This window comes from Helicoverpa armigera, chromosome 23, assembly GCF_030705265.1.
Source record: "Helicoverpa armigera isolate CAAS_96S chromosome 23, ASM3070526v1, whole genome shotgun sequence".
Lineage (NCBI taxonomy): Eukaryota > Metazoa > Arthropoda > Insecta > Lepidoptera > Noctuidae > Helicoverpa > Helicoverpa armigera.
In genome coordinates, this window is record NC_087142.1 from 6,539,475 (window position 1) to 6,566,073 (window position 26,599).

The following is a 26,599-nucleotide window of genomic DNA, read 5'->3' on the forward strand; positions in this document are numbered from 1 at the left end:
GGTGCTACGACAATGTAATGTAATAATCCTACTAATGCAATGACTGGTGGATATCAACCGCATCCACCTATAGCATAGTAAACCTCCGGTAGAAAAGCAGCCTATTGCTACTTTTTATCCAAGTGCGCGAAGTAAGTACATAGCCCAGAATGCAGTGGAATCAGGTACGCACACAGCATCATCAACCCGGAAAAGTAACATTACCGTAACGCCTTTCATCGTCCCATCATACAGGCATCAACCTAATGTTAGTATCGTTAGCATGTAATAAAAGGGTCATCATCTGGGCTATGGTCTGTGGTTATGGCTGAGGAAAGCATTACTTGTGACCTTTTTTGTTACAATGAAATCACATATTTTATGGATGACCCCCAATAAAAACGATTACCAGCATAAAAAAATAACTGTCACTGTCATTCTCACTTCTGTCAAACTCAACTGAACTCAACTGTCAAATGTCAATCGACAGCTGCTCATAACGTCATTGTCATTGATACGTGTCGATCTTTTCGTGAATTTATTTAGTAAATTAATTAATTTATATTACTGAACTTACTTGTTTTACGTTCAATTAAATCAATTTTCATGTAAATAAATACTTTAACTAACAGTGTTCTTAAATGTAGGTTAAAATTTTTGTTGTTTACATTTTTTCATCGTTGTATATTTCACAACATTGTTTCACCGACTGAAAGGTACATATTTTGATTTTTTATTATGAAATAGAGTCACCTGATATCTATTATCAAGTACTAATATATTTCAAATTTAAATTCTACAGGAACAACTGAAATATGATTGAGTTACCACGGATAACGAGAGCCCTAAGGGCTCATACTCAGTTGGACAAACCACGATGTTTGAAGCCGACTATAGATCCTACGAAACCGCTGCAGGTGAAGAAAAAGAACTTACAGAGGTATGAGCATTTTTAATTAATTTTTAAGCCTTTAAAAAAATCCTCTGTAAATATTTCTCATTAGATGAATGGCAAAAATATTTTTAACATAGCTCATAGACATGTATTGTTTAATTTAAATATTTCCTTATGAACTCTACCTACCTATACTGTATTAATAATTTTCTTGAGGAAATAAATAATTATGTAATTCCATCTCATTTACTTACACAGTATGTGTATTCAAAACTTTTTTATATTTACCAAATATTATGTAAGTATGTTAATTACTTACCAGAAGTGCCTGAAAAATGTAATATGTAAAAAACCCATTTTTTCCAGATACAAATCATTCACCGACATCTACAACTACGTAAAACAAAATGAACCAAATTCAAATCAGATCCTAAAACTCTTGGCGGAATTAAAAGAAGCTTGTAAGCTGCTCACCGGAGATCAATCTGATGAAATCATAGAAGACGCCACAGTAATGAGCTTGAGAATGTTTCTAGATCAAGATATTGTGATGTTAAAGCATCTGTCTCAGTTACGGCAAACTTTTGGCACTGTTACTTCTGCTACAGCAAATAAAATTTGTGAGGTGATTATAGCATGTCTCTTTTTTGTTAATTTTTAGTTTGTAGTAAAATGTATACTTAATTACTTATTCTAAAGTTCATGATTCATTCAATTTTGTAAACTAATAAGAGACCAAAAATTTAGGCAACTTAATGTGTGTTCATACAAATCTTAGGCTCTTGTTTGAACTGAAAGAATACTCACACCACATACCCAATTTTAGGCATAATAGAGAAAACGTATGCTTAATTTTCACCTTTTATTTCAAGACGATTTTCACATATATAATCAAAATATAATACATATAGAACTATTGCTAATCCTAAATTATTCACATTCCAGATAGTAACAAAAATATCTGAAGACCTAATGGATGAAACGAAAGACTACATTCGTACTGAAGAGGCCGAATCTAATAAAGAGAACATCAAGCTATGGGGTGACCACATACAATGCCACTATATCCCGTACAAACCGGTGAAGAAACCGCTGGCCAAGTTGACGAGCAAGCCGGCAACTGCTAGTGCTTTTGTCACTGATTTTTCTATGAAGTATAACAGTGAGGCTGCTAAACCTAGTAGTAGTGTTACTAAAGTTCCTGTCGCTGGTCCTGAGTCTAAAGTAAGTGTGATTTATATTTTGTAAAGTTACCTAACTTTTACATATTTTTATATACCAGCAATGATGCTGAAATGCTGAAATCAGAGCGAGAGCCATTTCGCATACTTGTGACAAATATTTTTCTCCTACCTTGTTCGTTTTTTTTCTTGTTTACCATGTTTTCGCTTGACTATTTTGTGTCCTTTATACGTCATAAACACGAATAAATGCTTTGATTTTATTTGATTTGTGATAAAAAGGCTGTTGATATTTTTTATGCCTTCAATGAGGATTGGCCATAGTGCCATGTGTTATTCATAATATTTATATCTCTAAATCAATAGATTTTTATCTCAATTGTTCTCTCAACTCTTGATGACATCACCATCCATTATTACTACTATATAATAAGTGTCATGCAATTTTGTGCTTTATTTCAAAGACCCAAGGCATACTTTTCCTTTAAAATATAGTTCAACAGTTTAAATATTTTCAGTTTGGCAAAACCTGGCTAGAAACAAAAGTGAAAGGTCAATACGAGAACGTAGAGGGTATATCAAGCGTGGACATTCTCCAATCCATTATAACTCTACTGAATTCTCCTCGGAGTAATGATGAAATGCAAAATGATCTGTTCGAGTTGCTCGGCTTTGACAAGTTTGAGTTCATACAGGAAATACTTGAACATAGAAATGATATTATCAATAGTTTGAAAGCACCTCCGCCTGGACCTACCCTTTCGGAAAGTAAGTAATGCAACTAATTAACTATTACAGATGGTGTAATAATTGCGACTAACATAGACTTGCATAATGTAGAATTTTATTTTGGCTTTGAATAATAATTTCCTTTGGAAGCTGGAAGTGGATCTTTTTCCTTCTAAATGTGATACTATCAATAATTTCATAATCATCCTCCGTCAGACCGTCACGCCATCACGCGTGAACGGCTGGACCGATTAAGCTGAAAATTAGAGGGGAGGTAACTTAGACTCGGGAGAAGGATATAGAATACGGGAAGCGGTTGTCTCAGAACGCGGGTGTAACCGCGGGCTGAAGCCAGTGTCTGATAATTACCGGTAAATTATTTTAACACTCCCCATTTTCGTTAATTTCAGTTGCAGCAATACTCCCCGAGAATAAAATGCCTCAGTACTTATGCCAGGTGTCAGTGCTATCTGAACAGGAGAAGATGTTAGCCAAACTAGTTAGGAAAGAGGAGAAGAAAGCCAAGAACAGGAAGAATGATGATGATGATGAGGAACAGGAGATTAATATTGCTCAGATGAGGGCTAAACGGTAAGTTATCAATGGTGGATTGCACTACTTAACTATGCCTATGGGTAACTAAATCGTAACTAGCAGTCAAATCTTCGATTTGAGCAATGGGTGCCAATTTCGCGGCTGATTATGGTTTAGTTATCGTTATAATTAAATGGTTCAACCCAGCCTAAACGTTGAACAAGAATCTGTTATGTTTTATCATAAAGTATTTAATAAACTTTTGAAATGCTGTAGAATTTTCTTTTCCATAATTTAATCAATATTTCTATAAACTTATGTTTTTTTAGAGAAGGTTTAATTAAACAAAGTTGACGCATATAATACTTCTAACTGAATTTCCAGGTTAGCGGAGCTGTCAAAGCCGGTGGTACCATTTTCTACATCCAGATCTGCGAACAACATCGACCCAGTGCTACAGAAGATCTCGTATTTCCAAACCAAAGTGCAATATCCCAACGTTTACGATTCTTCTATTGATGCCAAAAACTCTGCTGGTAAGAATTTTACTACAAGTACCTCTAGTTTTACGTCTGTTTTCGTTCAGGAATCACTTTTGAATCCGGCTAAAAGGAGGTCAGCCTCTTGAACTATCTAGAAATCACCGTTCAAGAGATACTTGCTGGTGAGAAGCAGCCGGACGTATAGCAGAGTCTTAGCAATGTGGTCCCTTTTTACTCTTTGAGTATAGACCCTGAAAAAAACAATAACATATTTATGTTACAAGGCAGTTGATGTAGTTGAAGGCAAAGATATGTAGGTTTATTACAAAATGTTGGTAGGTTCACTAAAAATTTAAACATAAAGTTTACAATTTACTTTTAAAATTCCAGGTTTCGTATCGGGCCTCAAACTGATTCTTCCGGAGAACGCAATAAGGAAAGACAATAAAGAATATGAAGAGGTGATAATACCTAAGAACGATCCCCCGCCGCTCACTGTTGGCAATCAACGAGTGCCTATTGCTGAGTTAGATGAGGTAAATACATTTTTTATTTATTATTTACTTATTCTTATTCTTATTTATGTTATTACTCTGTTTCCTTATGTTATGTTATTTCGCCTGTCTTTATCTTTGTTGCATAACTTTTCTTTTTTTCTAGTAACTTGAGCTTTAGAACTAGTGCAAAAAATATTTGAGTTTGAATTTTATTCTAGGGACTAGGTTGAAAGAGCAATTGAGCTGAATCGGGGGTCAAAGGTGTTCGTACAATCTCTTGGAAGAAGCCACTTGACGAAGCTGACCACAACAAGTGGAGAAGTCGTTTCTTCGGTGCCGGCAGTCCTTTCGGAAGTGGAAAATTTCTATGGCCGGTTATACGCATCGCATGCATCTCGACCTGATCCCGGAAATGAGGATTCTAGAGCCACATTAACACGCCATTTCACCGAAGACCTGCCAGAAGTCAGCAGTGGCGAAATCGAGATCGCTCTGAGACAGCTCAAAAATGGAAAAGCCCCTGGCGAGGATGGCATTACAACAGAGCTTTTAAAAGCAGGAGGTAAGCCCGTACTGGGGGAGCTCCAGAAGCTTTTTAATGCCGTCCTGTTTGAAGGGAGAACTCCAGAGGCGTGGAGTAGGAGTGTTGTCGTCCTGTTCTTCAAAAAGGGAGACAAAACCCAGTTGAAGAACTATCGACCCATTTCCCTCCTAAGCCACGTCTATAAGCTGTTCTCAAGAGTGATCACGAACCGACTTGCGCGAAGACTCGACGAATTCCAACCACCGGAGCAGGCTGGGTTTCGGAGCGGATACGGCACCATAGACCACATCCACACAGTGCGGCAGATTATACAGAAGACCGAGGAGTATAATCAGCCCCTGTGTCTAGCATTGTGGACTATGAGAAGGCCTTTGACTCGGTTGAAATCTGGTCTGTTCTGGAGTCCCTGCAGCGTTGTCAAGTAGATTGGCGATACATCCAAGTGATGAGATGTCTCTACAAAGCCGCTACAATGTCCGTCCAAGTACAGAATCAGCAAACAAGGCCCATACCGTTGCATCGAGGAGTGAGACAAGGGGATGTTATTTCCCCGAAACTGTTCACTAATGCAATGGAGGATATGTTCAAGACGCTGAACTGGAAAGGACGCGGCATCAACATCAATGGCGAACACATCTCTCACTTGAGATTTGCTGACGATATCGTCATCATGGCGGAAACGCTGCAGGACCTACAACAGATGCTTAACGACCTGGCTGAATCTTCTCTACGCATCGGCCTACGGATGAACTTGGACAAAACCAAGGTCATGTTCAATGAACATGTTCTACCGGAACCGATTGCGATACACGGCGCCGTTCTCGAAGTTGTTCGGAAATATGTACACCTCGGGCAGACATTGCAGTTAGGTAGAAACAACTTTGAGGACGAGGTGAATAGGAGAATTCAGTTGGGTTGGGCTGCATTTGGGAAGCTACGTCGAGTCCTAACATCGTCGATTCCACAGTGCCTAAAGACAAAGTCTTCAATCAGTGCGTCCTACCTGTCATGACTTACGGAGCCGAAACGTGGACACTGACGGTACGGCTGGTCCACAAGTTTAAAGTCGCTCAGCGGGCTATGGAAAGAGCTATGCTCGGCGTTTCTCTGAGGGATCGCATCAGAAATGAGGTAATCCGTCAGAGAACCAAGGTCATCGACATAGCCTACCGAATCAGCAAGCTGAAGTGGCAGTGGGCTGGCCATATTAGCCGAAGAACCGATAACCGTTGGGGTAAACGAGTTCTAGAGTGGAGACCGCGCCTCGGCAAACGTAGTGTAGGACGTCCTCAGGCACGGTGGAGTGATGACTTGCGCAAGACGGCTGGCAGGAGCTGGATGCGAGAAGCCGAAAATCGATCTCAGTGGCGTGCACTTGGAGAGGCCTATGTCCAGCAGTGGACTGCGATAGGCTGATGATGATGATGATGATGACTAGGTTTTATCTATATTATGATATGTTTATATGTTGTAATAACAAATTTTTGCATATGATGTATACTGCAAAGAACAGAAAAGTAAATAACTTAACTTCACACATATTAAGGTTCTACTGCACTGGACTCGACAATAATTACCTCTTTTTTCTTTCACAGATAGGCCAAATGGCTTTCGAAAACATAAAGGAGTTAAACAGGATACAGTCCGTAGTCTTTCAAACGGCATACAATACTAATGAAAACCTGTTGATTTGCGCTCCCACCGGGGCCGGCAAGACTAACATAGCGCTGTTAACTGTAGTGCATCAGATCAAACAGCATATAGAGAATAATGTTATTATGAAGAATAAGTTTAAGGTGAGTGCTACTTTTTATTGACTATAGGTATTTTCTTGATTGGAATCTGGGACAAATAAATTCTACTATAACTATTATTCCTTTTGATCTACTGTATCAAACTTGCCACAAATTCTATGACTGGGATTGTGTAATGGTCCCCATTTCAAAACCCATTTATTAGTCTTAATAAAATTGCGGACATCCGTAAACTCATAATAAATGGGAGTACAAAGACCGATGCTCCCATTCCCACCCCATGTCCCATCTACCAACATTTACACACGATTTTTTTCGTATCCTTAAATGTAAACAAAAGGGACTTTAAGATTGACTTATAAATATTTTTTCCATATTTCCTGCCTTTCTTTTATTTCCAAATGTATCTATTTTTTGAGGATAGGTTTATCCTCAAAAAATAGATACATGTTATTATTATAATTTTTTCCAGATAATCTACATAGCCCCAATGAAAGCTTTGGCGTCAGAAATGACGGCGAGTTTCGGCAAGCGACTCAAAGGGCTCGGTATACTCGTGAGAGAGTTAACTGGTGATATGAAACTCACTAAGACTGAAGTTCAACAAACGCAAATGATTGTTACTACGCCTGAGAAATGGGATGTCGTTACTAGGAAGGGTGCTAGTAAGTAGATTATTGGTGTTTGGGTTAGTGGGGTAGTGATGGGAATGATGTGTTTAGTGGTATATTGTAGTATCGATATTAAGTGAGGACTAAATTATCGATGTTCCAAAAATGTTATTGCTGTATAAGATTTTTGATGTTTGAATTAATTGATTAAGGAGTAAAAAATTAGAGCACTGACAGATCTTATAATATCGATATTTAGTACCTACATACTAAAATATTGATATTCCAAAAAGTGTCCAGTGCTAAGTTTTTTTTATAGCAATTTGAAAGATTCGTGTTGTGTGATAATGGCTACATATATAGACGTTTTTTTACGACGACACCTTTTTTATCGACTTTTTAATTATAAAATATTGCCCATTGTAAATTCAATTAAAGACTGTTGGTACGGTTTATGTTGTCGAATAAATTGTCAAAAATAATAAATATCAAGACCTATACAATTACCGCACAGCAAAATTACCTAATACCTCATGCATCTAATTTCAGCCGACACCGAACTAGCGTCCATAGTAAAACTAATAATAATAGACGAGGTACACTTATTACACGGTGACAGAGGTCCTATTGTCGAAGCGATAGTCGCGCGAACACTGCGACAAGTCGAGTCTACGCAGAATATGATACGAATTGTCGGACTGTCTGCTACGCTGCCTAATTATTTGGATGTTGCTAGGTAAGTTTTTATATGTATTAAGATATGGTTATTTAAATAATAGGTAAGGTTTATTTAGTGCAAGGTGACAGAGGGCCCATTGTCGAAGCGATAGTCGCTCGAACACTGCGACAAGTCGAGTCTACACAGATATGATACGTATTGTCGGACTGTCTGCCACACTGCCTAATTATTTGGATGTTGCTAGGTAAGTTTTTATATTATGATATGGTCGTTTAAATAATAGGCAAGGTTTAATTTAGTGCAAGGTGACAGAGGACCCATTGTCGAAGCGATAGTCGCGCGAACACTGCGACAAGTCGAGTCTACACAGAACATGATACGTATCGTCGGACTGTCTGCTACACTACCTAATTATTTGGATGTGGCTAGGTAAGTTTTTATGTTCAGATATGGTTATTTAAATAATAGGCAAGGTTTATTTAGTGCATGGTGACAGAGGTCCGATTGTCGAAGCGATAGTCGCTCGAACGTTACGACAAGTCGAGTCTACACAGAATATGATACGTATTGTCGGACTGTCTGCTACACTGCCTAATTATTTGGATGTTGCTAGGTAAGTTTTTATATTAAGATACGGTTATTTAAATAATAGGCAAGGGTTATTTAGTTGCAAGGTGATAGAGGACCTATTGTCGAAGCGATAGTAGCTCGGACGTTGCGACAAGTCGAGTCTACGCAGAATATGATACGTATTGTCGGACTGTCTGCTACTCTGCCTAATTATTTAGATGTTGCTAGGTAAGTAAGTAATATTAGGGCGAGATTAATAATACCACCTAAGAATACATGTGGAAAGCAGTAAAAGTATTGAGTATTTAATACAATTTTTGGTTGTTTAGTGTTGCTACGAAAATATTTGTACAACACTGGTTTGGAATTGAATATTTTATTAAACACTTGATCTTTTTATGAAACATGGTCGTTTCTGGCCAGATAAATATTATTATATTGATTGTACATTATGATTTGAACGTAAATAAATGCAATGTAAGGTAAAATTAGCGATCTTATGTCGCTAAAAATAAATTTTTGAGGACTTAATTATGGTACACGGCTACTAATGAGTCCTCAAAGCAAATTACCCCTTTAACCATACCTATGACGTTCTAATTAGATAAAGTTATTTCATAATATCGTTTTTTCTTTGAACAGGTTCTTGCGCGTGAACCCCAATATCGGTCTATTCTTCTTCGACTCTCGCTTCCGTCCAGTGCCGCTGGAACAACAGTTTATAGGCATCAAGGAGTCTGGTAGCGGTGGCATGTCACATCTCAGACAGGTATGTTTATTTTTATAATCTTTTTCTGGTATTCATTAAGGGTGGAAAAAATATCGATACTCTGTGTTTGTATAAAAGAGAAACATAATATGTACTCTTAAATAAAAGAGCACTTGGTGTTTACTTTGCATAAAGATTTGATAAATAAAACTTGGATCTCTTGAACTACTGTTGATCAAAAAGATCTAAGTTTAAAGTTTTGCCATTTATGAACAATCATATATTTTCATTTATTTGTTCCAAAAGATATAATCAAAAATATAAAAATACTATAGTTAAGGTAATCAATCCGCATTGTTTCTAAAGCTTTTAAAAATCGATAAGTTGTGACCTAATATCGATAAGAGTAACAACCCTACATTCTGTTTTTTGTTTTAATTCTGACAGATGCAATCAATGAACGAGATATGCTACGACAAAGCGGCCGACATGGTCCAGAAAGGTCATCAAGTCATGGTATTCGTCCACGCTCGTAACGCCACCCATCAAACAGCTATGGTGCTCAAAGAACTAGCTCAAAAGAAGGGTCATTTGAAGTACTTTGAGCCGGAAGACTCAGGGGCTTTTGTTAAAGCTATGAAGAGTATAAGTAGTAGTCCTAATAAGCAACTGGCTGAGTTGTTTGCCAGTGGGTTTGCGTGTCACCATGCTGGTATGCTGAGGAGTGATAGGTAAGTCAAAGATGAGGAAATACTGGGGTTGAACCTTTATGACTTTTCCGATATTATAGCTCGTCTAAGCTGAAATGACGCACACCAATTAAAATGTGTTAGAAGAGTGTAGTAGTGTGTCAATTCAGCAGGATATTTTCTCTACTGTTCGTCATTGTCTATGTATGTATAATATGTTATTGCTTTCTTTGTTTTCAGGAATATGGTAGAAAAATACTTTGCGGAAGGTTTTATAAAAGTGTTAGTTTGTACCTCCACGCTAGCGTGGGGTGTCAACTTACCAGCTCACGCTGTTGTTATCAGGGTAAGTTAATATATAAAATATTGATACAATTGGCATTCAAATTCGAATTCTCCCTCTAAATTCATTACGTGAAAGGCATCAATGAAATGCACAAGAATAAAGTTTTACTTATGTATTTCTACGTTTTAATCAGCGCCGGGACTCTGTCTCGTATCGGGTCGCAGCATTATGCTGAGCGAGGGCCGTAAGCCGTAAGGGCCAGGAAGTTTTACGATGCATTTGGATTCCCCTTCAATTTTTTTTTTACACCTGCAATTTATTATATTTTCTATCTTTCTCTCTAATACCATTTCACGCCTAGATTCATGAGGATTTTTGATAAGCCTTCTATGACATAAAATTTAATTATTTCCCATGTCCTCAGGGTACAGAAATCTACGACCAAAGCCACGGCACATTCGTAGACCTCAGCATACTGGATGTGCTACAAATATTCGGCCGCGCGGGCCGGCCGCAGTTCGACACGTCAGGCACCGGCATTATAATCACTACGCACGATAAACTGACGCATTATCTCAAGAGTATGACTAATCAGTTCCCTATTGAGAGCAACTTTATTAATTTGTTAGCTGATAATTTGAATGCTGAGGTTTGTATACCAATTTTATTTCACATATGTTTTTATTTTGCACTATTCTGTAACGGTGCTAGATCTGTGTAGGATAGTATCTATGCTTAAATTTTCATATCCATTTATTAGTATCGATATCGAATTCACAACACTAGTGTGAATTCTCGATCATTTTAAAATCGACTTAACTTTCGTAAAAAAAAAAAAAACAAAAATTAATGGTTATATGCCACAGGATGGCCTCAGGCATTATAATCACTACGCACGATAAACTGACGCATTATCTCAAGAGTATGACTAATCAGTTCCCTATTGAGAGCAACTTTATTAATTTGTTGGCTGATAATTTGAATGCTGAGGTTTGTATACCAATTTAAATTCTATTCATTGGACATATTTTTAAATTGAATATCTATTTTTTTTTATTCTGAGATAGTTGTAACGCACTTAATAAAAATGTTCTTTTAAATTATATATCTACTATTCTATATTAGATACTAGTGGTGTGAATATTTGATATTTTTAAAATCGACTGTACTTTTGTAATATTTATTTTTCAATGGCTACATACCACTTCCATTCACATATTCAAACTTTTCAGGTTGCTCTAGGCACTGTGACAAATATCGATGAAGCTGTTGAATGGTTAAGTTACACATACCTATTTGTCAGAATGAGGATTAACCCACAGGTAATGATCTTTTTACTCTTATTTCTTATTCTATCTTCTCTTCAAATAAAACTACTTTTACAGATTTTATCCATAAATAATATACGGCCATAAAATCCGTAAAAGTAATCCGTAACCGTCTTACCACAAAAACTTTTTAACGTCAGTTTAAGACTTGTCTAAAAAAATGTCAAATTATGTCGTTGACATATACAGTGTTTAAAGTTTTTGTAGTAAGGCCGTAAACGTAAGTTTCAGAAATCGATATGTCTTCACTTTTCAAACTAAAAAATGACAATAGCATTATATTAATATAATTATGTCAATAAACGTTGTTGTTTGTTTCTAGGTGTATGGTCTAACATATTCAGACGTACAAGAAGAACCGATGTTGGAGACTAAACGTCGCGAGCTCATCACTGCGGCTGCCATGCAGTTAGATAACACTCATATGATACGATACAATGAGAGGACTGGACAACTTAATATTACTGGTACTTACTATTTATTTATTTTTCTTTATCGATGTATGGTGGATATACCCTTGACATCTGTTACCGTGCTTTGCAGTAAAACCGAATAGCATGACGTAACGGAAACCAGTATGACGCTCGTTTATGTACTTATAGGCCTCTCTTTTGCTCTTTATCCAATTGGGTAATCAAACACATACACAATTGTATATGTGTGTCATTACCATTACACATATACCATTATCATATACCATCATCATATTATATATTATCATTATCACACTTATGCTCAAAGTCAATTCAAATTCCTTATACCTTTTAATAACCTCCAGCGTTTCAGATCGTTTAGACATCCCATCAAGGCGACTTTTTTTATACATTTTACAAATCCTTTTGCTTTTATTTAATACTAGCTTTCCGCCCGCGGCTTCGCCCGCGTGGAATTCGGTTATATTGCGGTATAAATCACAACTATAAGAAAACTTCTCATTCCCACGGAAAAATCTAAGAAGCGCGATGTAACGCTGGATACGATTAGTTGTTAAACCAAAACTGAATGGTACACTATATTATACGTTTTCCCTTGTGGAGCAAAAACATGCGGATTTTGGGCACTGGAAACCCGGGAACACGCTACATAGAGCTGACCATGCGAAAAATGGAGAGACGATTCTTGAGATCGGGCAATTTTCATTGCCCGAGCTTTAGATGAGGTGCTCGACAAATTGAATTGATCGTTGAATTATAGTTATTTCAGGATAAGTAGATGTAAAAAAAAAACAGTTAAGACGATAAAACAAATTGTACGTCATCACTCGGGAATTCCTCATTTTCGAGGATTCATTTAGCTTCTAAAGGACAATGGGCAGATTGGTATACCCCACCAATAGCAATGTCATATATATCATTGGATAGGCCTTTTTATGTAGAACAATATTTACTATGACAGCTTTGCTGAAATGTTTGTCCGTTCTGAGATATAGATCAAAAACTGTGCAAAAGTTAGAACTAAGTAATCTATTGATAACTCAAGTTTTTAAAGGAAAATCTAAGAACTACTAAGTGTAAGTCTTGTATGAAAGAAAATCAGATTACAGTATTGATTAGCATCCGTTTTAAGATTGTTTGTTATCTATATCTCAGAACGGACAAACAATAGAACAAAGCTGTCATAGTAAATGTTGTTCCAGTTAAAAAGACCTGTCCAATGATATGTATGACTTTCCTATTGGTGCGGTTTCTCACTACGCCCAACATCCAGTTGGTACAATAAAAGGTTGAAATGCTACATAATAGTAACAATTATGGACCCTATCGGGCACAGCAGGTAGTACTTACAAGACTTACACTTAGTAGTACTTAGATTTTCCTTTAAAAACTTGAGGTATCAATAGATTACTTAGTTCTAACTTTTGCACAGTTTTTGATCTATATCTCAGAACGGACAAACATTTCAGCAAAGCTGTCATAGTAAATATTGTTCTACATAAAAAGGCCTATCCAATGATATATATGACATTCCTATTGGTGGGGTATACCAGGTCCCATATATTTGTGCCCATTGTCCTTTATATGTTCATATTCGTCTGCAATATATAAGTAGATGTAAAAAAAAAACAGTTTAGACGATTAAACAAATTGTACATCATCCCTCGGGAATTCCTCATTTTCGGGGATTCATTATCGTATCATTTAGCTTCTAAATTTACATGTTTATATTCGTTTGCAATATATTACCTTGTTTTAAACGACACACAGCGCCATCTACAATCCATCCATCAAGCAAACAATATTTTTGTTTTCCCTCGGGAATATCTATTTTTTTCGGGATAAAAAGTACCCTATTATTTAATCCGGACTTCTAACTTTACGTCTGCAAAATTTCAAAGCAATCGGTTCAGTAGTTACGGCGTGAAAGCGGAACAAACAAACAAACTCACTTTCCGATTTATAATATTAGTAAGGATTGATGAAGAAAGCTTTAATTTTCAAATGATTTCGTAACTTACAGACCTGGGCCGCACCGCGAGTCACTACTACATAACGTGCGAGACGATGGAGGTGTTCAACTCTATGGTGCGCAAGTCTATGACGCAGGGATACGTGCTAGAGATGCTTACGAGATGCTCTGACTTCCAGCAGCTCAAGGTATGTTCTTGATAGTAGTTTTAAATATTTTGCAAACGTTTTAATGTATCACTCTCATTTTCAATACCTCCCATAACATTGCAATTCCTGTCAATAATATTTTGTGCCATAAAATCTGGCTTGAACAGGTTTGGATAGATTTTTTCCACATTTTGTATCGTATATTTCTTTCGTCAACTTACTGTTACTGTTACTGTTACAGCCTTTTTATCGTCCCACTGCTGGGCACAGGCCTCCTCTCACATGGAGAAGGATTGAGCATTAATCACCACGCTTGCTCAATGCTCGTTAGTTCACTTGGCGCTAGGCTTGATAAGCATAATATGCTTATTGAGCAACAGTTACATATTATGTAACTGTTGACATTTGACAATCAGCCTGGAAGCCACACAGTACAGACCACCATACCGGTCTACCAAACTGATGGTCCCGGGTTTGATTCCCAGTACGATCAACATTTATGTGATGAGCATGCTTGTTTGCTGTGGCCTGGTCATCATTAAATGTAGATGTAAAGTATATGTAGTTTAGTTAATAGCTAACTTTGGAACTAACAGACCCTGTGTGAAGGTGTCACGATATTTGGAATCATGTTTGGTTAACATTCTCAATTTTCTAGGTCCGCAAAGAAGAGCTAACAGAACTCTGGAGTCTAAAAGACCAGTACTGTGAGTTACGCATAGAAGACGCACCGGAAGACATACATTGGAAGATCAACATACTGCTACAAACTTACCTGTCAAGGGGACGCGTTAATGGATCCTCGTTGCAGTCGGACCTTAATTATATTAGTCAGGTTGGTGTTAAGAGCTATTTTTATATGTTGCTATGTTAAAGGAGTATAGGGATTCTTCTCGAGTGTAATTTTGATACTACCGTTATGTACTCCATTATTTACTACCCCAAAGCACTTCTTTATGTACATATTTACAACCAAACCACATATTTTAGAAACAAACAGTCGAATCTAGAAATGAAATTGCGAATATCTCATTTGTAAAATCTAGTAAATTGGCAAACTGAAAATTCCTTTGCGGATAGTGACTCAAAATCTCGATGTTTACCCCAAAGCACTTTATATTTTTATTGAAATGTACCTACTTACTCCTTATTAAAAAACCTGGTTTTAAAAAGGACTGGGTTTGATTCTAGGTTTAGAGCATTAGCACTATTCAAAATGATTGTTTACAGCTAGTACTGAAGCCGGTAGTTTTTTAAGACCACGGTTTTTTAGGTGGAGAAAGTGTAAAGAACTGTATTTTCAATTTATCATATTATATTCCTCCTATTACTCTACAGAACGCCGTCCGTATAATCCGCGCCCTCTTCGAGATAACTCTCCGCAAGAACAACGCTTACATGGCCGGCCTATATCTCAAGATGGCGAAGATGTTAGAACTGCAACAGTGGGACTTCTACAGTGACATGCGACAGTTTAACTGTTTCACTATAGAGACACTCAAACATATTGAGTATCCCATGCTCAAGCCCGATCAGATTAGGGACATGGATTGGAAGGAAATTGGTAAGTCGACCTTTTGTTCTTATAATAAGGTCTATAATGGGAACTGCAACAATGGGACTTCTACAGTGACATGCGACAGTTTAACTGCTTCACTATAGAGACACTCAAACATATTGAGTATCCCATGCTCAAGCCCGATCAGATCAGGGACATGGATTGGAAGGAGATTGGTAAGTTGGACTATAAATAAGGTATTTAATAGAGTTAGTTAATTGGAACTGCAACAGTGGCACTTCTACAGTGACATGCGACAGTTTAACTGTTTCACTGTAGAGACACTCAAACATATTGAGTATCCCATGCTCAAGCCCGATCAGATCAGGGACATGGATTGGAAGGAGATTGGTAAGTTGGACTATAAATAAGGTATTTAATAGAGTTAGTTAATTGGAACTGCAACAGTGGCACTTCTACAGTGACATGCGACAGTTTAACTGTTTCACTGTAGAGACACTCAAACATATTGAGTATCCCATGCTCAAGCCGGATAACATCAGGTATACTGATTGGTAAGTGGACCTCTTAGTGGAGTCTTTTTTTGAGAACTTGTAACAATCGCTACCATGTGCTGATGTCTTGTTCTTTTTGTGTAAGAGTGGTAGGAAAATATGTAATTGCAAAAAGGTCTATGAACTCATTATCAAGTTGCCTTTTTGTTGACATTAATAGGGTTAAATTATTTCCTGCGTTGAATGATTGTCAAGGTTTCTAAAGTTTTCTCGAACTCCTCAGATTGTCCCAAGATGTGGGTTCAAAAGGCTCAATACTAAAAATACAAATCACAATAAATAACTCTTTGAAAACTCGACTTACCTACAGCTTAATCCAACTTTTTTTCGAAATGAAATTGTAAGGATCCCCCATGATTATTTTATTTTATAAAACCATCCTCTTTTTCTATTCCAGGTGATTTGATACGTAACCCGAAGAACGCCCGTCATCTGAAGAAATGTGCGGACGAGTTTCCGCTGCTAGAAATGGAGGCTAGCTTACATCCTATCACGAGAACTGTGCTAAGGATACGACTGTCTATCACGCCTAATTTCAAGTACGTAACTGTTTGTATAATCTAATAAACGAACGAAGCTTTCGGGCGTTCGTGCGCGTTCGCGAACAAGAAACAATTGATAACTCCCGTTTCAACCGATAACACGTGGCACTGCATGTAAGGCTATTTGCCGCGTGGGATGGGTCGCTCGTGGGCTGCGGGATTATTCGCGCGAATTACCGCTGCCCTGGTACATAAAAGGCCTGTGACGGAACTCGACGGTTTTTAGTCAGTACGAGTCTGACACTCCCTCACCGCTGCTTTACCCACAGCGGGAGGGGTCATTTGATAAAATGAACAACAATGTAATGACTTTTATTTGATTCTGTCAGATGGAACGACAAGTACCACGGCAAAGCGCCCGAGGCGTTCTGGATCTGGGTGGAGGACCCGGAGACAGACATCATGTACTACCACGAGTACTTCCTCATTACTAAGAAACAGGCAAGTTCTCATTACCTAAAATTTTTAATTAGAAAACATCTAAAACAATCTTATAAGCAGCCTGGGAGCTAAGTTCAAAGAGTCATCGGATAAGAACAATGTTCCTTTTAAATCCACAATAATGATTTTCTACATGTACCTCTATTTTTTATGTATTTTACTATTTTATACTTGTGTATTTTTTTTCTATGGGCCTGAAATACATAAAGGAACAAATAATAACATAAAAAATATAGACTAGCAGTAGAAGTAGTCAGGGTTTATAGATTTTTCGGGCTAAAATATAATTGCTAATCTTTTAAAATTATGTTATTTTTTGTAGGTGATAACAAATGAACCGCAGGAGTTGGTAATTACGATACCAATCAGCGAGCCCTTACCTCCGCAGTACTACATACGAGCTACATCGGAAAGGTAAATACTGGTATTATAGCTACAGCGCCATCTATGCAACAAAGTAAGACATGTCGAAATCTTTCAATAACTTTACATAATATGTCTTTTCAAAGGTCCTAAGTTATGGCTTTACATACTCATGTGAGAAATAAGTATGTTAGTATTCACATATTTTGTTTATCCACCAGGTGGCTAGGATCAGAAAGTGTGCTACCACTCACATTCCAGCACTTGATACTGCCTGAAACTCATCCACCTCACACAGGTAATACAATTTAACAGCCTTACTTATAAAATAATAAGTTATACTTAAGGGGTGTTTATGAAAAAATCTTACTTATAAACGTGGCTGAAATAAATCATTTTCTTAGCAATGTCTTAAATGAGCTGTCAAATTAAGTAGCCTCACACCCTTGTTTAACCCGCTAATTAGCAAAATGGCTGGATTCTTACCAGCTGATTTTTCATTTCCGGTTTATTGACAGTTCAACTTTTTAATTTTATATTTTACGGATGCCATTGTTGCCATTACACAACGTTTTCATGACAAATATTTTTTTAAGCTACCAACATTCCGGTAGTGTTGAGAAATTAGTATGTTTTTATGTCATTATCTGTTCATTACTTAAGACATGATTAAGCAACGTTTATAGGTCAAAATAATTTAATCACTACTTAAGGCTTTAAGTAGTAAATAGTTAAAACAATGATTAGAAGATGATTAGTTGATTTTTATAAGTAAGGCTGTATATCTTTATCTTAACGTTCTGTTCTTGATTCTGGTGACAATAGTTCAAATAATCTACAATGAGACGTGGACCTTTTTTGTTTTTAATTGATATTTTCTTGTTCTCTCTCCATTTAAATCTACTTTCCGCCTCCTTCTCTCTCTTTTCCTTGCTCCTCTCTCACCTTCCCCTACTCTCATCTCTTCTTCTCTCAGCCCCTCTCACCTTACCTTCCTTTTTCTCTCTCCCTGTTATCCTCTCTCTGCTGTTCTTTCCTTTTAATATGTATTTCTTCTCAACCCCTTATAAATAACCTATTCACCAATTAACATCTATCTAATTTCATCCACAGATCTCCTAGAACTCCAACCGCTACCAGTGACGGCATTAAACAACCCTGCTTTCGAAATGCTGTACAATTTCAGTCATTTCAACCCCATTCAGACGCAGATATTCCACTGTTTGTACCATACAGACCATAATGTGCTGTTAGGAGCCCCTACTGGGTCCGGCAAGACTATTGTAGCTGAGGTCGCTATGTTTAGGGTCTTTAATCAGTACCCTAATTGTAAGGTATGTTGTTTTTTTGTCTAATTTTATTTTCTCAAAAAACTGATCAATTTAAAAGTCAAGAGTTTTATTGCAATATGCCTTTAAAGGCTTTATGAAACCACTCCCAAGAAAGGATAAAACATTTTTGATATTCAGCTTTAATATTTTTGCACAAATAGGGCCATAGGTTTTCAAACCTAAACCTAACCTAATGTTAACCACATTAAAAAAAAACCTCCATTATAAAGTGCATAATTAACTTTTAGGTGGTATACATAGCGCCATTGAAGGCTCTCGTAAAGGAAAGAATAAAAGACTGGAAGGTGCGACTTCAAGAGAGATTAGGAAAACAAGTCGTTGAGTTGACAGGTCAGTAATAAGGTGTAATAACGATTACCAGGCTCTATCGTGTTTTTATTTAATTTTTCATATAAATAAGGTAACTCTTACTCCAGTCAATATATGAATTTGAAACCCTAATCGACAAAAAAAATCCTACTGAGAATAATTTTTGTATATGAATTTGCCGTTCAATCGAACTGCTAGCTCAATGATTGAATAATGCCCACTGTATTAGTTAATGTTACAGTCAGAGACCTGAACAATATGCTCAGAATTTTCGTTACAAAAAAATATATAATTTTATCTTAAAGTAGAGCAGCTCAGACCCCTGTCTTATTTCTTTGAATTACTCAGTTTTCAAACATAACATTAATATACTATATATTAATATTTATACCACATCAAAACTATTTTTTCTCCCAGGCGACGTATCCCCCGACATCCGAGCAATTCGCAATTCCCACGTGATAGTCACAACTCCCGAGAAGTGGGACGGCATCAGTCGCTCGTGGCAGACGCGCAACTACGTCAGAGATGTCGCCCTCATCGTTATCGACGAGATACATCTGCTCGGGGAGGATAGAGGACCCGTGCTCGAAGTTATTGTGTCCAGGTAATTTATATTGACCTAGATATGTGTTTATAACTCACAAATGTCGGTCTAAAAGGGTGACCTGAGAAATTCTCCATGTTTCCTGCTCCTCGCTGGTTCCTCGCTGTCATTTGCACACCTTGACAGTCATTACAGGCAGGTAGCCAGAAGCCAGAAAGTTTGGCAAACTGTCTTAAAAAGGGGTATCGAACTGACATTAGCAGGTCAGATTGACAGTCGTTCCGGTTACACTATAAACCTAAATATAAAAGGCATTAAAAGTTGGAAATGGAAGTTTATGACGTCACGTTTATGTAATATGTGTACCTAAAAATTACGTAACAGAAAAATCTGCAATATTTTTATTAAAAAGATGAAACTTTTTTTAATGTATAATATTTATCTTTTGTTACAGAACAAACTTCATAGAATCGCACACGTCTCGGAGACTCCGTATCATTGGATTATCAACAGCTCTGGCTAACGCTAAGGACCTGGCCAACTGGCTGAATATTGGAGAAATGGGACTGTATAACTTCAGGCCTTCTGTTAGACCTGTGCCTTTAGAGGTGTGTAATAATTACCTCTAAGATAAGCAATATTTACATTTGTTTATTTTCAACAGGTGCCTAAATTATTTATATTTTTAAACGTAATCTGTAAAATATACGACACGTGTGAATATATAGGTGACCACTGATATCGGGAACAGAATTTAAGCAGCCCGTGGTTGGCTATAATTTACTTAAACTATTAGGAATTTAAAATATATTATTTTATTACTTACTCGTTTTTATTTAATTCCACTTGTCTTTCGTTCAACGTCAGTGGTCGTACGTCTGCCAAGTCAAACATTTGTGTGCATGAACAACGTCTGTGTGTAATGTGTACGAATTTACAAAAGAAGAGTATACAACAACGTTTTATCAGTGGTCTTGTGTCTATATTACAATCTCTACTTAGTTGGGATCTAGATGATGCTGTGTAAATATATGGGGTTTATCTTAATTGTGTTTCGAAGTCCTATCTACACGTGTTTGTCCAGGTACACATATCAGGGCACCCGGGTCGGCACTACTGCCCGCGCATGCTGACGATGAACAAGCCGACGTTCCAGGCGATACGCACGCACTCCCCCTGCGCCCCTGCACTTGTCTTCGTCTCCAGTAGACGACAGACCAGGTAACTACACTCAATTAGTCATTTTATTGCTATAAGGTGTACCACGGACCAAGGTATATTGTTTACTAGCTGGTGCCCGCGACTTCGTCTGCGCAGGTTTAGTATTTCGAACAATATGTTTACAAATTGTAGCCTATGTGTTATTCTGATGTATAAGCTATATTATTGTAAAGTTTCATTAAAATCCATTCAGTAGTTTTTGCGTGAAAGAGTAACAAACATCCATACATCCATACATACAAACTTTCGCGTTTATAATATTAGTAGGATTAAGAGGTAGTTACAAATACAAACTTGGCTAAAAACTTAAATAAGCGAAAATTTCAATGTTGTAAAGGTGCACGATTTAACTAGTATAGCCGTTAAATTGCCACCCATTGCTCAAATTAGTGACGACTGGTTTGATTCGGTATTCATAAAGCCGGCTTTTCACTATGGGATATAGTATAATAAATAGTACAAGCGATAAAATATTATATCTCAGGATGTATTGTATTATGTTTCTGAATATTCTCCGAAACTCATAAAGAAACGATCACTTTTCAGGTTAACAGCTCTAGATCTCATCGCATATTTAGCAGCGGAGGACAATCCGAAACAATGGCTGCATATGCAAGAATCGGAAATGGAGCAGATTCTAGCCAACATCCGGGAATCGAACCTGAAGCTGACGCTCGCGTTCGGCATAGGCATACACCATGCGGGTCTGCATGAACGAGATAGAACTACCGTGGAAGAGCTGTTTATTAATCAGAAGATACAGGTTAGTGTCAGGATTTTTTTTTTATTTCTTAGTTGGAATTTAATTTTAAAAAGAAGTTGTAACATTATATGCTACAAAAAATAAAACCGGCTTCAATAATAGGTATACCTAAAACCTTCTCCTAAGTCTGAAAAATATAATGCTGAAACCGCGTCAAAATCGATTTAGCTAAACGTGAAATAATCGCGCACAAAAAGTCTGAGAACCTCATCTTTTTGAAGTCGGTTAAAAATATAAGAAAATCTAGCAGATACTAGATAGATAACTGTAGTCACTTATTGATTTCCTTGCTATCAAATTGCAAACCAAAACTTATCCAACGCAATGTAAAATATGACGCACTACTTATTCTAAGTAACTTGTGAACTTGTCTATATCAAAGCTTAAAATATCGAAAATCATATAGCACAATATTCTGTCTCAAAATTCTCATATTTATATTCTATTCAAAATTCCTTCACAAAACACCTTTCTCCCCAGGTGCTAATCTGCACAGCGACTCTAGCATGGGGAGTGAACTTCCCAGCTCACTTGGTAGTGATCAAAGGCACGGAGTATTACGATGGCAAACAGAAGCGATACGTTGACATGCCCATCACTGATGTGCTGCAGATGATGGGAAGAGCTGGACGACCACAGGTATGAACATATGTAGTTAGATAGATAGATTTATTTATTTGCATAAAATATAGGTAACTACACAATTCGATGTAGGAAGATAATATTTACATAGTCTTGATGATGATTATCATCCGTAAAGAAATCCTGTGAAAGTTAGATAGGTATAGCTCAAAATGGTCTAATGAATAGCTATATCTGACAAGTGTGCAAAGGTGATCACGAATCAACAATATATAAAAAAAAATGACAATTGGTTTAGCGCAGTTTTGCGCAAATTGCGCAAGACCTTTTTATCTTTTGCTCAACGTATTCAAGTATTTTATTAGTCTAAATAAAACGTTAACAGCTGTTCAGACAGTTAGCTGAAACCAAGTCTATTTAAAAACAGGTTAGTTTAGGTTAAATGGTAAATTAATAAAAAAAAAAGCAAACTAACAATTATCTCTACAAAATAATGTTATGATGTTTTCCAGTATGACAACGAGGGTGTGGCTGTAGTATTAGTCCACGATCAAAAGAAGAATTTCTACAAAAAGTTCCTGTACGAGCCGTTCCCGGTTGAGTCCAGTCTGCTGGACGTATTGCCCGACCATCTTAACGCTGAAATTGTAGCTGGTAAGTATCTTTTATAAGCTAGGTAATTAAAAAGGAAATTTTAGTTTGAAAATATATTTCATGCAAATATTGGTAAAAAGCTGCTATATCCATAGGACGGTATTAGGTATTAGGTGTCTATCGGTATTCGTGTATCCTAACATCAAAGTAAATAAGGTTTAGAATCCTTAAGCTGCTATTCTGTATAGGTATTTTAAATTTCGATAGTGCTTAGTGTGTACATTTACCATATTTTTCCATTTAGCAATATTTAATTTAGGTCAGATGGGTATTTGCTCGACAAAACACTGTTATTCAGCTACATTTGGTAAGACTAGAAGCCGACCACGACATAGTTGGGAAAAGGCTAGGAAAATGGTAAAGAGCGGCTCGCAGTAGCATCATAGGAAAAAATACTTTTTTAACCGACTTCTCCAAAGGAGGAGGTTCTCAATTCTTCCTTTTATTTTCCAGGCACGGTCCAAACAAAACAAGACATCCTAGACTACATGACATGGACGTATTTCTTCCGTCGTTTGCTGAAGAACCCCTCATACTATAACTTGGAGAGCGTGGAGCCGCAAGATGTTAACTATTACCTGTCTAACTTAGTGCAAAGCTCGCTCGATGCGTTGGCGAATGCAAATTGTTTGGAGATTGAAGAGGTATGTATGGTTTTCGAGTACTGGGTCGTGTTAAAATCCTAGTCGAATGCAATTTGTAGAAGAACAAAATAAAACTTCTCTTTGCTACTTTGGCAGCAATTTTGATTAAAATTTCATGTCAGAGGTCGTCACGTCAAAGCGGCTTTCTACGTTAAAAGTTGTAGCCCAAGGTAGGTACCTATTTATATCGGGTGTGTCGTTCACAATCACATTAAATCATATCACATATACTCTATGATATTCTATGGCGAATTGTAAAAAAAATAACCTAATCCATTCAGTGGTTTAGCCACAGGAGTCATTTTTCGTTTTTATAATTTACAACATCATGTGTAAAGCAGAGATAAAGTTAGGAGTATCATATGTTTTGATCAGTTGACAGCTGTCAGTTTTCAAGGGAGAATTTCAGTTGTTTGTAATGACTGACTTTTATATGGTGTTCCAATTTTTGCACATTTTTATTCCATTTACTTTGTTTGAAAAAATCATTTTTTTATTTTTACGTATTTTTCTTTTATCTTTGTGTTAATCGACATATATTAACCAGTATATTAACGCATTTAATTTAATTTGATTATGAACGACACACCCGATATAAGAAGAAGAACGTATATTTTATGTATTCAATCTATTCCCTCTTCCTTACCCCATTTATTATCAGTTGTAAAAAAGCCATTGTAACTTCCCGAACCGTAACGATTTCTTTCTATTTTTCCCAGGATCTACGCACAGTCCACTGCACCTGGATGGGCCGCATCGCATCCTACTACTACCTATCATACAAGACCATGGCCCACTTCACCCGCAACTTGCACAGCAACATGAACATGGACGAGCTGCTGCGAGTGTTAGCCGACAGCGAGGAGTACTCCACGCTGCCTGTCAGACATAACGAGGACTTACTTAATGGGTGAGATATATTCGCGTTAATATTACTATCTGTCATACAAGACCATGGCCCACTTCACCCGCAACTTGCACAGCAACATGAACATGGACGAGCTGCTGCGAGTGTTAGCCGACAGCGAGGAGTACTCCACGCTGCCTGTCAGACATAACGAGGACTTACTTAATGGGTGAGATATATTCGCGTTAATATTACTATCTGTCATACAAGACCATGGCCCACTTCACCCGCAACTTGCACAGCAACATGAACATGGACGAGCTGCTGCGAGTGTTAGCCGACAGCGAGGAGTACTCCACGCTGCCTGTCAGACATAACGAGGACTTACTTAATGGGTGAGATATATTCGCGTTAATATTACTATCTGTCATACAAGACCATGGCCCACTTCACCCGCAACTTGCACAGCAACATGAACATGGACGAGCTGCTGCGAGTGTTAGCCGACAGCGAGGAGTACTCCACGCTGCCTGTCAGACATAACGAGGACTTACTTAATGGGTGAGATATATTCGCGTTAATATTACTATCTGTCATACAAGACCATGGCCCACTTCACCCGCAACTTGCACAGCAACATGAACATGGACGAGCTGCTGCGAGTGTTAGCCGACAGCGAGGAGTACTCCACGCTGCCTGTCAGACATAACGAGGACTTACTTAATGGGTGAGATATATTCGCGTTAATATTACTATCTGTCATACAAGACCATGGCCCACTTCACCCGCAACTTGCACAGCAACATGAACATGGACGAGCTGCTGCGAGTGTTAGCCGACAGCGAGGAGTACTCCACGCTGCCTGTCAGACATAACGAGGACTTACTTAATGGGTGAGATATATTCGCGTTAATATTACTATCTGTCATACAAGACCATGGCCCACTTCACCCGCAACTTGCACAGCAACATGAACATGGACGAGCTGCTGCGAGTGTTAGCCGACAGCGAGGAGTACTCCACGCTGCCTGTCAGACATAACGAGGACTTACTTAATGGGTGAGATATATTCGCGTTAATATTACTATCTGTCATACAAGACCATGGCCCACTTCACCCGCAACTTGCACAGCAACATGAACATGGACGAGCTGCTGCGAGTGTTAGCCGACAGCGAGGAGTACTCCACGCTGCCTGTCAGACATAACGAGGACTTACTTAATGGGTGAGATATATTCGCGTTAATATTACTATCTGTCATACAAGACCATGGCCCACTTCACCCGCAACTTGCACAGCAACATGAACATGGACGAGCTGCTGCGAGTGTTAGCCGACAGCGAGGAGTACTCCACGCTGCCTGTCAGACATAACGAGGACTTACTTAATGGGTGAGATATATTCGCGTTAATATTACTATCTGTCATACAAGACCATGGCCCACTTCACCCGCAACTTGCACAGCAACATGAACATGGACGAGCTGCTGCGAGTGTTAGCCGACAGCGAGGAGTACTCCACGCTGCCTGTCAGACATAACGAGGACTTACTTAATGGGTGAGATATATTCGCGTTAATATTACTATCTGTCATACAAGACCATGGCCCACTTCACCCGCAACTTGCACAGCAACATGAACATAAATGATCTATTAATGCTTCAATACTTCAAATGGGTGAGATATTGTTACTAGCATCTGCTTGTCACTTCATCTGCAGTCTTATTTATTTATTTATTTATTTATTTAACTTTATGCAATCATAAAATTACAAAGGCGGACTTAATGCCATGGGCATTCTCTCCAGTCAACCTTAAGGTGATGCAGAGATAACATGGTAGGTGCATTACTTACTTAGAAAGACTAGATAGAATACTAAAATAGACGTAAGTAGGTACATAAATATTATTACAAATATATAACATACAAAAGATTAAAAAAAATAATAATATATATATATAATAATATATATACCTATATATAAACATATATCTATATAATACATATACTAGCATATAATATTCCAATGATTATCATAATGGTGATTCTTCTAGCAATTTATTAAGCAGTAACTTCCGCACGGCACTTTTAAATGATTGCTTACTGGTGGACTTCCTGATTTCTAAGGGCAGCGCATTCCACAAAAGGATAGACTTAATATGAAAAGAAGAATGGATAGTATCAGAAGTATGAGAAGGACAGTGAAGAAGAAGGTTGTGAGAAGAACGGAGATTTCTGGA

General features: G+C 37.6%; 1 protein-coding gene across 1 annotated transcript in view; it reads left to right on the forward strand.

Annotated features, from left to right (window-relative positions):
* The first annotated feature begins 459 nt into the window (after nucleotides 1-459).
* Nucleotides 460-26,599, forward strand: part of LOC110376272 (activating signal cointegrator 1 complex subunit 3) — a 29,284-nt gene continuing 3,144 nt past the window's right edge. Inside the window, exons 1-34 of the mRNA XM_064040751.1 lie at nucleotides 460-695; nucleotides 782-919; nucleotides 1,241-1,499; nucleotides 1,820-2,098; nucleotides 2,574-2,823; nucleotides 3,195-3,375; nucleotides 3,703-3,854; nucleotides 4,191-4,336; nucleotides 6,437-6,637; nucleotides 7,068-7,260; nucleotides 7,756-7,942; nucleotides 9,098-9,224; nucleotides 9,612-9,895; nucleotides 10,094-10,199; nucleotides 10,564-10,788; nucleotides 11,372-11,461; nucleotides 11,790-11,934; nucleotides 13,925-14,061; nucleotides 14,681-14,857; nucleotides 15,361-15,586; nucleotides 16,493-16,634; nucleotides 16,967-17,078; nucleotides 17,401-17,492; nucleotides 17,663-17,739; nucleotides 18,555-18,775; nucleotides 19,021-19,123; nucleotides 19,520-19,709; nucleotides 20,104-20,257; nucleotides 20,734-20,870; nucleotides 21,417-21,633; nucleotides 22,114-22,272; nucleotides 22,728-22,869; nucleotides 23,323-23,513; nucleotides 24,233-24,423. Of these exons, the coding sequence (XP_063896821.1) occupies nucleotides 795-919; nucleotides 1,241-1,499; nucleotides 1,820-2,098; nucleotides 2,574-2,823; nucleotides 3,195-3,375; nucleotides 3,703-3,854; nucleotides 4,191-4,336; nucleotides 6,437-6,637; nucleotides 7,068-7,260; nucleotides 7,756-7,942; nucleotides 9,098-9,224; nucleotides 9,612-9,895; nucleotides 10,094-10,199; nucleotides 10,564-10,788; nucleotides 11,372-11,461; nucleotides 11,790-11,934; nucleotides 13,925-14,061; nucleotides 14,681-14,857; nucleotides 15,361-15,586; nucleotides 16,493-16,634; nucleotides 16,967-17,078; nucleotides 17,401-17,492; nucleotides 17,663-17,739; nucleotides 18,555-18,775; nucleotides 19,021-19,123; nucleotides 19,520-19,709; nucleotides 20,104-20,257; nucleotides 20,734-20,870; nucleotides 21,417-21,633; nucleotides 22,114-22,272; nucleotides 22,728-22,869; nucleotides 23,323-23,513; nucleotides 24,233-24,423 (5,618 nt within the window). The 5' untranslated portion in view covers nucleotides 460-695; nucleotides 782-794. The remainder of the gene's footprint in view (nucleotides 696-781; nucleotides 920-1,240; nucleotides 1,500-1,819; nucleotides 2,099-2,573; nucleotides 2,824-3,194; nucleotides 3,376-3,702; nucleotides 3,855-4,190; nucleotides 4,337-6,436; nucleotides 6,638-7,067; nucleotides 7,261-7,755; nucleotides 7,943-9,097; nucleotides 9,225-9,611; nucleotides 9,896-10,093; nucleotides 10,200-10,563; nucleotides 10,789-11,371; nucleotides 11,462-11,789; nucleotides 11,935-13,924; nucleotides 14,062-14,680; nucleotides 14,858-15,360; nucleotides 15,587-16,492; nucleotides 16,635-16,966; nucleotides 17,079-17,400; nucleotides 17,493-17,662; nucleotides 17,740-18,554; nucleotides 18,776-19,020; nucleotides 19,124-19,519; nucleotides 19,710-20,103; nucleotides 20,258-20,733; nucleotides 20,871-21,416; nucleotides 21,634-22,113; nucleotides 22,273-22,727; nucleotides 22,870-23,322; nucleotides 23,514-24,232; nucleotides 24,424-26,599) is intronic.